Source organism: Callorhinchus milii, unplaced genomic scaffold (genome assembly GCF_018977255.1).
Source record: "Callorhinchus milii isolate IMCB2004 unplaced genomic scaffold, IMCB_Cmil_1.0 Scaffold11, whole genome shotgun sequence".
In the NCBI taxonomy this organism is placed as follows: domain Eukaryota; kingdom Metazoa; phylum Chordata; class Chondrichthyes; order Chimaeriformes; family Callorhinchidae; genus Callorhinchus; species Callorhinchus milii.
Window position 1 is genome coordinate 4,468,643 of NW_024704752.1, and position 12,188 is coordinate 4,480,830.

The 12,188-nt window shown below is 43.8% G+C and overlaps 1 protein-coding gene across 1 annotated transcript; it reads right to left on the reverse strand.

The window, feature by feature from the left end:
• Positions 1 to 1,195: 1,195 nt before the first annotated feature.
• On the reverse strand, positions 1,196 to 5,070 carry nmur1a (neuromedin U receptor 1a). Its single transcript, XM_007902489.2, has 2 exons — positions 4,173 to 5,070; positions 1,196 to 1,607 (listed from the first exon to the last, which is right to left on the reverse strand). Exons 1-2 carry the CDS (start codon positions 5,068 to 5,070, stop codon positions 1,258 to 1,260), a joined length of 1,248 nt encoding a protein of 415 aa, XP_007900680.2. The 3' UTR covers positions 1,196 to 1,257.
• Between the last annotated feature and the right edge of the window lie 7,118 nt (positions 5,071 to 12,188).

Here is a 12,188-nt window from a genome sequence, read left to right on the forward strand (position 1 = left end):
ACATAATACAACGCAAGCAATTGTCTAGATATTGGTACGTGAACAGGCTTTGATGGAGTGAGACTATAGGAGTCTTTGCCACTGGTAAAACTCAACTGTTCAAAGTGGGTGGGGTGGGGGGGTAGTTGCATGGAGTGTGGCCGAAGGCACAGTCGAAGAGGAAGGTCTGCAAACTTTCTGATCAAAGAACTTTACACCCCACGTCATCTCTACCTGTTCGTCGGTATTCTATACGAGACTTTTGAGATGTCCTCCCGACATGAAAGGCGCTATCCAAATTGAAATTGCATTGCATTGTATCTCACGGGATGAACTTCTCAAAGTGCTTCACAGAGATGGTAGGAGGCACTGAGCAGGGAGGAGAGGAAGTGGAATTTTTAACAATGCTTTACCCTCCACAATCCAAATGTAAGGATTATAATTATTATTATTATTAAATTGGGAATACTCTCTGTGGTGTTCCATTGCTCCATAAGAGCTTATTGGTGAGTCAGGTCCTATTGGCCCTTTCCCTGTCATGCGCCATCCCCAGCTGTGAGGGTCTGGTGAGTGAGGTTCCCACAAACTGGATCCATTTGCTCTCTGTCCATCACCCCCATCACATTGGACATCAGAAACTGACAAAGATTCACAAAAAATATACAGCACAGAAACATGCCACTCGGTCCAACCAGTCGGTGCTGGTGTTTATACTCCCCACAAATCTTCACCCATTCCTGTCTCCTTCACTCTCTCCCTCCAACACTATTCCTATTGCACTTCAGGGCTGCCCGAAGACCAGGGGAGGCCACCAGTGTTCACGTTCCGATGATGTGAAATGGGAATCGCGAACAGCGACTTCTCCCGATAACTGGAAACACGTCACTGGTTATTAGCTCCACGACCGAGGTCTACCTGCCCGGCAGGGCTGCCAGTGGTCAGCATGACGAGCGTCCAATTACCGAAGAGGAGACGCTACCTTGCAACTGAACAACGCTGGGTTATGAATCTCCATAATTCGAGTCCGTCAAGCGCGAAAGCTGCCACGTAGCCGGGCAGGTTAAAGAAGGGGAAGTGAAAGGGCATCACGCACGTTCTTTTACTGGGCTTTTGACGGACGTATTGCGGCTCAATCCACAACCGTGTGAGGTGGGGGTGCAAATAAAACGCTGGTGCGAAAGGGCGCCCTGCGCAATGGGCCTCCGCGATCATTCTATCGATTTGGAAAATAAAATGTAATTGTCGTCCGCGTTGCTACATTCAAGGTATCATTAGTGATCAGTAATCTTCCATGTCAGACATGGGAGGTCCGTTACCGTGGCCGGACTCCAGGACCGAGCTGGGTGTCATGGTCTTGGTCATGCTCGCTGAATAGCGGCCCGGCTTCGATCCCCGGGTCCTTCGGCGTCTGCACATCACCTCTTTAAACATCTCCCTGAACCTCGTGGACATGAGGTTATAGAGCACCGGGTTCACTGCCGAGCTCAGGTAGAAGAAGACGCCCGAAATGATGTGTGTAAACTGATACAGCCTGTGCAGCTCTCCGGTCCAGTTGCGGATCAAGATCCACATCAATCGTTCCGTGTGAAACGGGGCCCAGCAAATCCCGAAGACAATGACTAGCACGACTGTGGAAGACAGAAGACCCCTGTGAGAGAACGCATCAATATTCATACAATCATAGAATATTACAGCACAGAAGGAGGCCCTTCGGCCCATTGTGTCTATGCCGGCTCTTTGTAAGAGCTGTACAGTTAGTCCCAGTGTAGAATTATGATAGCGATGGTTCACACATTGGGAATAGCTAGCGACAGCAACAACAGCTTAGATTTGTACAGTACCTTTCATATCAGGAGGGCAGCTCAGAATGCTTCAGAGAGCTGACCGGGAGCCCAAGATCAAGGGTGAGGAGTGTGGGGGGGGTGGGCATGGGGGGGAGTTGGAGTTGGAGGGTGAAGGAAAGTAAATAACTGAAGAGGAGGACATCAACAAAACACGTTTATATAGCACCTTCATGTAGGAAGGACGTCCAAAAGCGCTGGACAATTAAGATAAGGCGGAGGTGGAGAGGCTATGGAAACATTTGAAAGCAAGGACGAGGATCGCAAATTCGATCCCTTGGGGGGAGAGGGGAGAGAGGAGACACTGGAAGCGAGCAAGGATGGGAGTGGATGGGCTTTATGGAGCCTGGTGCAGAAGAGGAGAGTTCTGTAGCTTCTGTAGGAAGGCAGTCTGGAGATTTCAGTCCAGACACAGAAGAATGATGTGGGAAATCTTAACCCAATTGCCAATAAACACAGTTAAGATGATCGCTTGATTATAATTGTTTTTATTGTGAAGTGATCATCTTAATATAATCATCAGATAAAAGTTTCATGATAGTTGTTTTTCATATTGTCACTGGAATAGAATCTAGTTGGGGACATTTAAAAGGGGTTTACATAAGCCCACGCAAGGGAAGGATGTCAGAGGTTTCGGGGAAAGAACAGGTAATTGGGAATACATATATGAAAGATAGCGTTAACCGAGTCACATTGATATGCGCAGATTTAATACTTTAATAGTTTTTTATATATATGGAGAGAATTTCAACAGAAACATAGAGAAAGATAAGCCGTTGTCAGTTTAAAAGCTAAGAAAAAAAACCTTTAATATATCTATCCCCCCAAAATGCCGTAGATTTCGCTGAACAGATTGATAATCATGGCAATGATGATAACTACCTATTATGTTAAGAATCTTCTCCACAATGATAACTACACGTTACATTGTGAAGCCTCCCTGTTAATTGGCAATTACATCTAATATTTTAATGTAGCCGTGTCTCATTTGTCCATCGCTCTTGACGATGCATCTATTTTATTGAGTACAAATGAGAGGTTAGGTGGTACAGAGCACTTCATTTTGCAAGTGAATGGGCACAGCATTACAAAGAATAAGTACAGTTGTAGCTCACTGAATGATTGATTGTCCGTGGTGCTATTATCTGCCTCTCTGAACATCAGCAAGAATCTTTTTGCAGTGGCTAAAGCGGGTTGAAGAGTGCGTTACATCAATCTGAGTCTTAACTCTTCCAGTCCTTTACTGAACCTTGCACAGTTTTGTGATCAATAGCAACAACTTGCAGCCCTTCATGTTGGATGCTTAACAGACGTGGACGCCAAGCCATGGGGCTTTGAAACATCCATACACATGTTGTAGCATTTAATTAAGCAAAAGCACAACCTTCGCTGGGGGGAGTTATTCCACAAAAATAATGATGTGTCCTTCAGCGATTTAAAGATGTGACGGCTGTGTTTTTTTGTTTTGAAATGTTTTACAAAGAACTGCACTTGCCGACAGTTTGGTCACCAGGTTAGCAAACTTACATAAACTTAGCTTGGTGATTGATGAGGAGAGGACTGTCAGGAGTGCAGATACCTTAAACTCAGAGGATGGGGAGAATTGGAGGGAGAATTGGTGGGGAGATTTGTGTAAGGGAAGCTGTTTTGAACAGTGAGCATCCTTGCTACATCAAATACAAGGATTATTATTATTATTATTAAAGCACTGTGGAAGCTGTAACCGAATGCAAACAGTTTCATTGCTTTAAAGTCATATCTTGCAGTCTAAGTCATACTTGCATTTGCAAACTGATTAAAATTGTTCAGACCTGAATTCTCAGACACAATGAACTGCTGTACGAGCATAAAGCAACAGATCTATAATGTTAGAGGGAAGTTTACAGATTTCTGTCTGATAAAAGTATTACACTTTCCATTTGATCGGGCGCCTTCCTTTAAATAATAATCCTTTGATATAGCCCCTTATGTCTTCACAGAATATACTGTACAGTGAATTGACTATATATTTTGTGGACGAAACGTGACAGCCAATTGCGCACAGCAGTGTCCCACAAACAGCCGCGGATTGAGTGCCCAATTTACTATTAGTATTTTTTATTATTATTCGGAGGACATCTCAAACCAGTTTTTGGTTGCTTTACTGCCTGGTCCCTGTGCTCATTCACTTCACGACTGTTGACGCAAGCGCAAACTGGCTGGCTCATTTTTCGCATACGAAATATCCAGTCGCTACACACTCAGAGCAAAAATCCGCGAAGCACTTTGAGACATCCTCTGGACCCGAAAAGCACAATATCAAACGCAAGGATTATTCATTTTGATGCAAAGACGAGCGGTTGATAAACTCACACAGCATTTTCGTGACTTGACGCCTCTTGATCTTCTCCTGTTGCATTCGGATGGTCTGGTATTGGCCGCTGCCTAGCGCAGGCTTGAGCTCGGACACCAGCTTCTCCCTCTTCAGTTGGAGGCCAATGAGGAGGTAAAGGACGCTGATGGTGGCCATGGGCAAAAAAAAGAACAGGACGGTGGTGACCTGGATGATGAGGCTGTACATCCAGGCTGGCTTGAGGAGCGTACAAGTGGCAGACTCTTCTATCCGCTGGCCGGAGGGGATGCTCAGGTAATTGATGCCATGCAGGCTGGTGTTGGGGATGGCTGAGCAAATGGACACCAGCCAGACGGCCGCGATGACCCGTTTGGCATGGGTCCTAGTCACCACGTACTTGGCCTTGAGCGGGTGGACCACTGCGATGTAGCGTTCCACGCTCAGCGCCGTCACGTTGAGGATGGAGGCAAAGCAGACAGTCTCAAAGAAGAAGATCTTGAAGTAGCAGCCGGCTCGGCCGAGGAGGAAAGGGTAGTTGTTCCACATCTCGTACAGCTCCAGCGGCATTCCTAACACCAACACCAGCAGGTCCGAGACTGCCAGGCTAAACAGGTAGTAGTTGGTTGGAGTCCTCATGACCCTGTGCCTGGCAATGACGATGCAGGTCAGGGCATTGCCCAAGGCTCCCACCACGAAGATCCACAGGTAGATGATGCAGACGGGGGTGAAAAAGCTGGATTTCCTGGGTCCCAGGTATTTCAGGAGCAGCTCCTCCTTGTCATCTCCAGGGATGCTGTGGTTGTCAGTGTGGTTTGGGTGCTCAGAGCCACACAAATAGCCATGTACAGCTCCCATCAGTGGATTAGCCAAGTCTGAACAGTTCCCTGGAAAATCCTCTGGCTCTTGTGAAAGTTGCATCCTTTGGTTTGATATTTGGGTATGTCCCTCTCTGTCTCTCACACACACACACACACACACACACACCCTTCGCTTGGATCTCCCTTTCCTCCCCACCCCACCCTTTTGTTTGTTGCTTCAACCTGAGAAGGAAAACACATATAATCATAGAATATTACAGCACAGAAAGAGCCCATGAAACTTTTCTATTTTTTTAAAACTTTTCAAATCCAAACATTCAATTAAAAAAATATATTTAGCTTCTAAATGAACACGGTGTCAATATGAAATGTATAAAGTGGGTGGTGGGGGGGGGGGAGGAGGAAAATCAGAAAAAAAAACTGTTTTAATTTTTCTTTAACAGTTTGCTGCATGAAATATTAAAATATTGCAGGACAATATAAACTAAAATCATAATTTAAAATTAGAAATTATTTCTAAAAATTATAACGTATAAATATAATCATACATATATAAATTAATTTGAATTACTGTACTGTACTTCTAAACCAGAGATTTGGGGAGGTTTTTTTAATATATTAAAGTACTTTTTTTCTCCTACTTACAACACTTTATGAAAGCAGAAACGTTGTGTGTGTGTATGTGTGCGTGTGGTGTTTGTGTCTCAGTGCCTGGCTTCTCTGTCTGTCTTCAAAGGTTTCCCGAGCTCCGATCCTTTGTCGATGAAGTCTGAAGCAGTCTGTGCTCTGCCTAGTGTGTGTGTTGTGTGTGTGTCTTTCTCCCACACATACGCACACAATATCACTCACTCGCTCACCATCCACTGTGTCTCAATAGGCTGCCCCTGTTCAACCTATTACATTAACCCAAAAAGCAATGAGCGCGACTGGAGAGAAACATTGAATGATAAACGGGTGATAATACGCAGAGAAGATTTTAAAAGGCTTTTATTTTTAAGGGTGGGTAGAAGGATATACATTCTTTCTGTGGATTAAAACCTCCAGCCCTGATGGTGATGAATTGTTCTCTGATGTGAAACTGAATTTTCTTTATATATATATATAAAAACATTTATAAATATATATTAAAATTCCAAGAAGCGTTTCACGAACTCCCCTGGCATTTTAAAAGGCAATTAACTGGAATTATTAGATAAATTGTGGTCCCCTAAACTATCAGTTTGCTGTGAGTGAGCAAATAGATTAGGAGTAACCAGGAGATTGTGTGCAGAGGTTATTGTAATGGATATTTCCTGAGGGGATATGGAATGTGAGCAATAGGTTAATCTAAACATGGTGACAAGATATTAATCTCTCATTGCGTTCAGCTCCATTTCTTCCGTAACAGTTATTGATGTTATTATTAACATCATTTTTAACATAACTACCTCACCCCTCACGCTGCTGAAACCCTGGTTCACGCCTTTGTCACCTCAAGGCTGGACTATGGGAACTCTCTCCTCGCCGGCCTTCCCGGCACCTCCCTCCACAAGCTGCAGGTCATTCAGAACTCTGCAGCTCGTGTACTGTCCCGCACCAGGCTTCGGGACCACATCACTCCCACCCTCGCTCGCCTCCACTGGCTCCCCATCCCCCAGAGGATTGATTTCAAGATCCTCATCCTCACCTACAAGGCCATTCACGGCCTTGCTCCCTCCTACCTCTCCAACCTACTATCCCCCTACCTACCTGCCCGTACCCTCCGTTCCTCTGGCTCCGGTCTGCTCCACGTCCCCCGCCCCAACCGCCCTACTATCGGTGGTCGGGCCTTCAGCCTCTCAGCCCCGAGGCTCTGGAACTCCATCCCCCAGTGCCTTCGCCTTGCTTCCTCCCTTTCCTCCTTCAAGGCCGGTCTCAAAACCTTTCTCTTTGACCGTGCCTTCAGCTCCCCCCTCGACTCTCTTCCCCCTCCTCGCTCCCTCCCTTCCCTCCCCTCACCCTGACCATTTCCCCCCTCCTCGCTCCCTCCCTTCCCTCCCCTCACCCTGACCATTTCCCCCCTGCTCGGGTCATGACCCAACTGTGCAGCGCCTTGGGACGTCCTCCTGACGTGAAAGGCGCTCTATAAATGGAATCTTGTTGTTGTTGTTGTTGTTGTTTTGCTGGCTGCAATATTTTCAAGCATACTGAAAGTATTTAAAGCAAAATGTGGTGACCCCTTTTCCCCACCCACCACGACACAAATATATATATATATATATATATATATATACACACACACACAAGGGTGCATTGCAAATTCTAAATGCAATTTAAATAATAAGCCGTTTGCAAATCAAAGCTACATTGCCAACTATAGGTTTGAAGTGAAATGCAACTACCGAAAGTTGGATAAATGGGTTGAAATCAGTGAGGTTTGATAGCATGTGAACATGTTTATGAAGCATTACTATTTACACCGAATATTTAAAATAGTAACAATAATAACCTTTGCATCGGACACAGCGGCTTAATCACATCGTTTAAGCGTCTCAAAGCGCTTCACAGAATATTTTGTAAAGTGAATTGACTGTATTTTGTGGGTGAAATGCGGCAGCCAATTTTGCATTGGAGTGTCCCACAAACAGTTTTGGATGGAATGACCAATTTTTTTTTGAGGGAAAACGACTGACAACTGGATTCCTATTCACTGCTAGGTAAACAGAAGCGCTGAGTAGGGAATCTTGCCTAAGGTTTCACCCCGCCCGGGAATCGAACTTGGGTGCTTTCACTTGAGATGAGCGCCCTAATCACTACACTGGAGGACTAAACTTCACAGGATTGCTACAGAAGTGTAGCAACCGTGCAATTGTTGGCGTACCGGGAACCAATTTGCGCACAGCAATATCCCACAAACAGCTGTGAAGTGAGTGATCAATTTTAGTTGAGGGATTATTAAGCAGGACATAGCAATTATTTATATAAAATTACACAGAATGTTACAGCACAGAAACAGGGCATTGGGTCCAACTGGTCTAGGCCATCTATTCCCTTTTCTATCATGAGTTTCCTCTGAACCCTCCTCTTCCCCATTTCAAAATGATCCTCAGCTGCGTCATACATTTAGCAATTCAATTTAATGATCCACATTCAATTGCATATATATCACACTTCAAAAGAGATCAACAGAGAGAAAATGCATCATCCCATAGGTATCAGTTACCGATAATTACATGTTCTCTTTCAAACAAAGCTACTGTTTTAAATGTCATTTGCCAAACCTCCCTATTGGAGCTTCTCAAGTCACTCATTTGCAGTGGAATGAAACCTCAGAGCCAAATTACTGCTAATAGGATTAACCTGTCTGCAAGGTCCACTAAGTGGTCTGTTTTTTCTCCAACGTGAAAGAACATAACAAGTCCTCACTCAGTCAGTGGAAGAAAAAGTGACCGATCCTATGCAATAATATTAAGAAGAGAATTCCCTTGGCATGTTATGTCAGTTGCTCAAAACAGAAAGGAGGGCAGGAGAGGAATAGAAAACAGCCTCACGTGAAATGTCAATATGTTACCAAGAAGTCTAAGAAATTCTCATTGCTTAATCATTTCAGATTATTTGCTGCTCACGTTGTTTTAATAATGTTTGTGGAAAAGTTCCAATATATTTTAATCGATCACTGAAATTCGCACAGTGGTCCCTTGTTGTGCACCTTGTTTCCATGATCATAGGAGGGAAAATGGTCAAACAGTCCAGACGTGATGACTTTAACACCGAGAGTGTTGAACGTGACAGCAAGTTCAATGAAGAATTTGTCCAGATAGGATCACCCAATCCATTAGAGCTTTGGTTGCTCTCAGCGATTGGTGATGAGCTGATGAGCTAGGCTGGCTGTTCCCTTATCAGCAGTGCCCTGGAGTGCTGCAAATCCTTGAAGGCAGTTCAGCTTACATACCTCCCCCCCGAGGAGGATAGTCACTAGACATCAACTGAGTAGTTTTGTGGACTTTTGGGTGGTGAACTGAACAGAAGAATAGCAAGGACCCTTTCCAGTCCATTACACTACCATATTGCTATGTACCATGTAGTCTGACATCAGTGGTAGGGAAAATTCTTGGATCCTTAATTAAAGATGTCGTTATGGGATTCCTGGAAGACCATAACAAGATTAGGCAGAGTCAACATAGCTTTACAAAAGGGAAGTCATGCTTAACTAATCTTTTAGAATTTTTTGAAGATGTATCTAGCAGGTTAGATAGGCGGGAACCAGTAGATGTAGTATATTTAGATTTTAAAAAGGCATTTGACAAAGTGCCACACAAAAGCCTATTGCAAAAGGTTAAGGTCCATTGGATTAATGGGAACATATTAGCATGGATTGAAGAGTGGCTAACGGGTAGAAAATAGAGAGTAGGGATAAACAGGTCATTCTCGAATTGGCAGAATGTGGCTAGTGGAGTGGCACAAGGATCAGTGCTTGGGACTCAGCTATTTACAATTTACATCAATGATCTAGACGAGGACATTGAATGCAACGTGTCTAAATTCGCGGATGACACTAAACTCGGTGGGAGAGGCTCTGAGGATGATGCAAAAAGATTGCAATGGGATTTAGATAGGCTCGGGGAGTGGGCGAGTAGGTGGCAGATGGAATTTAATGTGGGGAAGTGTGAAGTTATTCACCTAGGTAGAAAAAATAGAAAAACAGATTATTTTCTAGAGGGGGAGAGATTAGATAGTGTTAGCGTTCAGAGGGATTTGGGTGTCCTTGTACACCAGTCTCAAAAGTTAGTTTGCAGGTGCAGCAAGCAACTAAGAAGACGAACGGCATGTTAGCGTTTATTGCAAAAGGTTTAGAGTATAAGAGCAGCGAAGTCTTGCTGCAACTGTATAGGGCCTTGGTGAGACCGCAACTAGAGTATTGTGTGCAGTTTTGGTCTCCTTATTTAAAAAAGGACATACTTGCCCTCGAGGGGGTGCAGCATAGATTCACTCGGTTAGTTCCTGGGATGAGGGGACTGACCTATGAGGATAGGCTGAATAAATTAGGGCTATATTCTCTAGAGTACAGAAGAATTAGGGGAGATCTTATTGAAACATATAAGATTCTTAAAGGGCTGATAAAGTAGACACAGAGGGACTGTTTCCCCTGGTAGGAGAATCTATAACCAGGGGTCACAGTCTTAAAATTAAGGGTCAGCCTTTTAGAACAGAGTTGAGGAAACATTTCTTCACTCAAAAGGTAGTGAATTTATGGAATTTATGGAATTCACTACCCCAGAAGGCTGTAGATGCTCAGTACTTGAACATCTTCAAGGCTGAGACTGATAGATTTTTTAAAGAATAGAGGGATTAGGGGATATGGAGATAGGGCAGGTAATTAGAGTTAGGTCTGAAGATCAGCCATGATCTTACGAATGGCGGGGCAGCCTCGGGGGCCCAAATGGCCTACTCCTGCTCCTAATTCTTATGTTCTTATGTTCTATGAAAGCGTATGTACAGACATGTCGCTCCCTGGAAGCAGTTACTGGCTTGTTAGTGCCAACAGCTAGAAACATGCAATTCCCCCACAAAATATATAGTTAATTCACTTCACAATATATGCTGTGAAGCGCTTTGAGATGCCTCGAAAACGTGATAAGACCCTATATCAAATCCAAGGATTATTATTCTTATTAATCTTGTATCTCTGGTCTACGCAAACCAATATCTTTCAGTGATGTTCCCACTTGTGACCTCATGAAGAGCAGTTGCATGCATTTTGAGATGGACTTGTTCAAAATTTGTGTTGCGTTTTCCTCGCACAAAATGTATCAAGCTGCTGCAACCCGGATAAAATAACAGCAACGAGTGATTCGAAACATTCTGTTCCAGCACTGCGCTCAGTCAGACCTTGTTACCTGGCATCATTTCATACACTTCTATCTTGCCATTGTCAAATGGAGTGGAAGGGCAGCTCCTGTGGTTTCCTGAATGAAAACTGACCATTCTGAAGACACAAGCTGAGGCAGCTAGCAATTTTCTATTGATGGAGATAAGCTGTATTATTGGTATTATCACTCGCAGCCTTGAATTCATTCAGACAGCCTCGATGATCTTGGGCGACATTTTATCCAGCCTCAATTCTAAAAATTAACTGAAAATTTTTCTTGGCAAAAGCGAGTGAGTATGTATTCTGACAGCGAAAAATATTGATTTGCTTTCTCCCCATCACCCTAAAGGCTTGGTTGAAAATTAACTAAAGAAAATCAATCGTAAAAGTTACTTTCCTCTTGGTTTCTTTTGCTCCGGGCTATTTTGCCAGGCAGTCATTTGTCAGTTGATAGAACTCTTGCCTCCAAGTCTGAAGGCGATGAATTCAAGTCTCAGATCAGGATGCTGAGACTGACATTCCAAAGCGGAGCACTATATTATTGGAGGCAACAACAACAAATCACAATTATGTGGCGTTTTTCACGTCGAGAAGACATCCCATGACAGTGAAGGGTTTGCATCCGAGCTTGGGGTTGGAGTTAAGGGGTGGAGAGCAACGAGAGCGGAGGTGGGAGGATGACCGAAAGTATACAGACAAAGGACACGGCAGCAGGAGTCCTGGAATCGAGGATGGAGGCAGAGAGGTGGAGTTGTGTGTCATCCCCATACACGTGAAAGTTTAACATCTCATCTGACGGCATCATCCTTCAGAAAGAGTTTCTCCTGCTGTCCTGGTCAACAATTCCCAGATAAAATTGGTCATTCATTTCATGATTGTGGGACATCACTGTGTGCAAATTGACGATGAATTCCCCTACAAAAATACACTGTTATTATTGTTATTATTGCCTTTTTTATTGGCAGGTATTTTTGCACACTGCAGTGTTTCACAAACAGCCAGAAAGTAGAGCTTTTAAGTCATGACAAAAGGTTCATAGGATTAAACTTATTACCATTGGAGAAAAGAGAAGTTGACCCAAGCCTTTAAAATACTGAGTCAAAGAGATAGTGAAGATTTGGGTATTTGACTCAAACCATGAGTTTAAGAACTGGAGAGCATAGGTTCGATATTTAGATGGATTTCTTTTTCTTCTAGAGATAGGACCATCAAAAATCACAGCCCAAGAAGAAAGCCATTTGGCCTATTATGTCAGCCCTGGTTCTTTGAAAGAGCAATCCATTCAGTCCCATTTACTTGCCTATTCCTGCATAGACCTGCAAATTAACTCAGTTTTAGATAGTTATCTCGTTCCATCTTGAAAGCTAATATAGATTTGACCACTCCACCCA

Coding starts and splice junctions, on each gene's coding strand:
- nmur1a (XM_007902489.2), bottom strand. CDS start 5,070: ATGCAACTTTCACAAGAGCCAGAGGATTTTCCAGGGAACTGTTCAGAC. Junction 1,608..4,172: donor TCAAGTCACGAAAATGCTGT/GTGAGTTTATCA, acceptor TGTCTTCCACAG/TCGTGCTAGTCATTGTCTTC.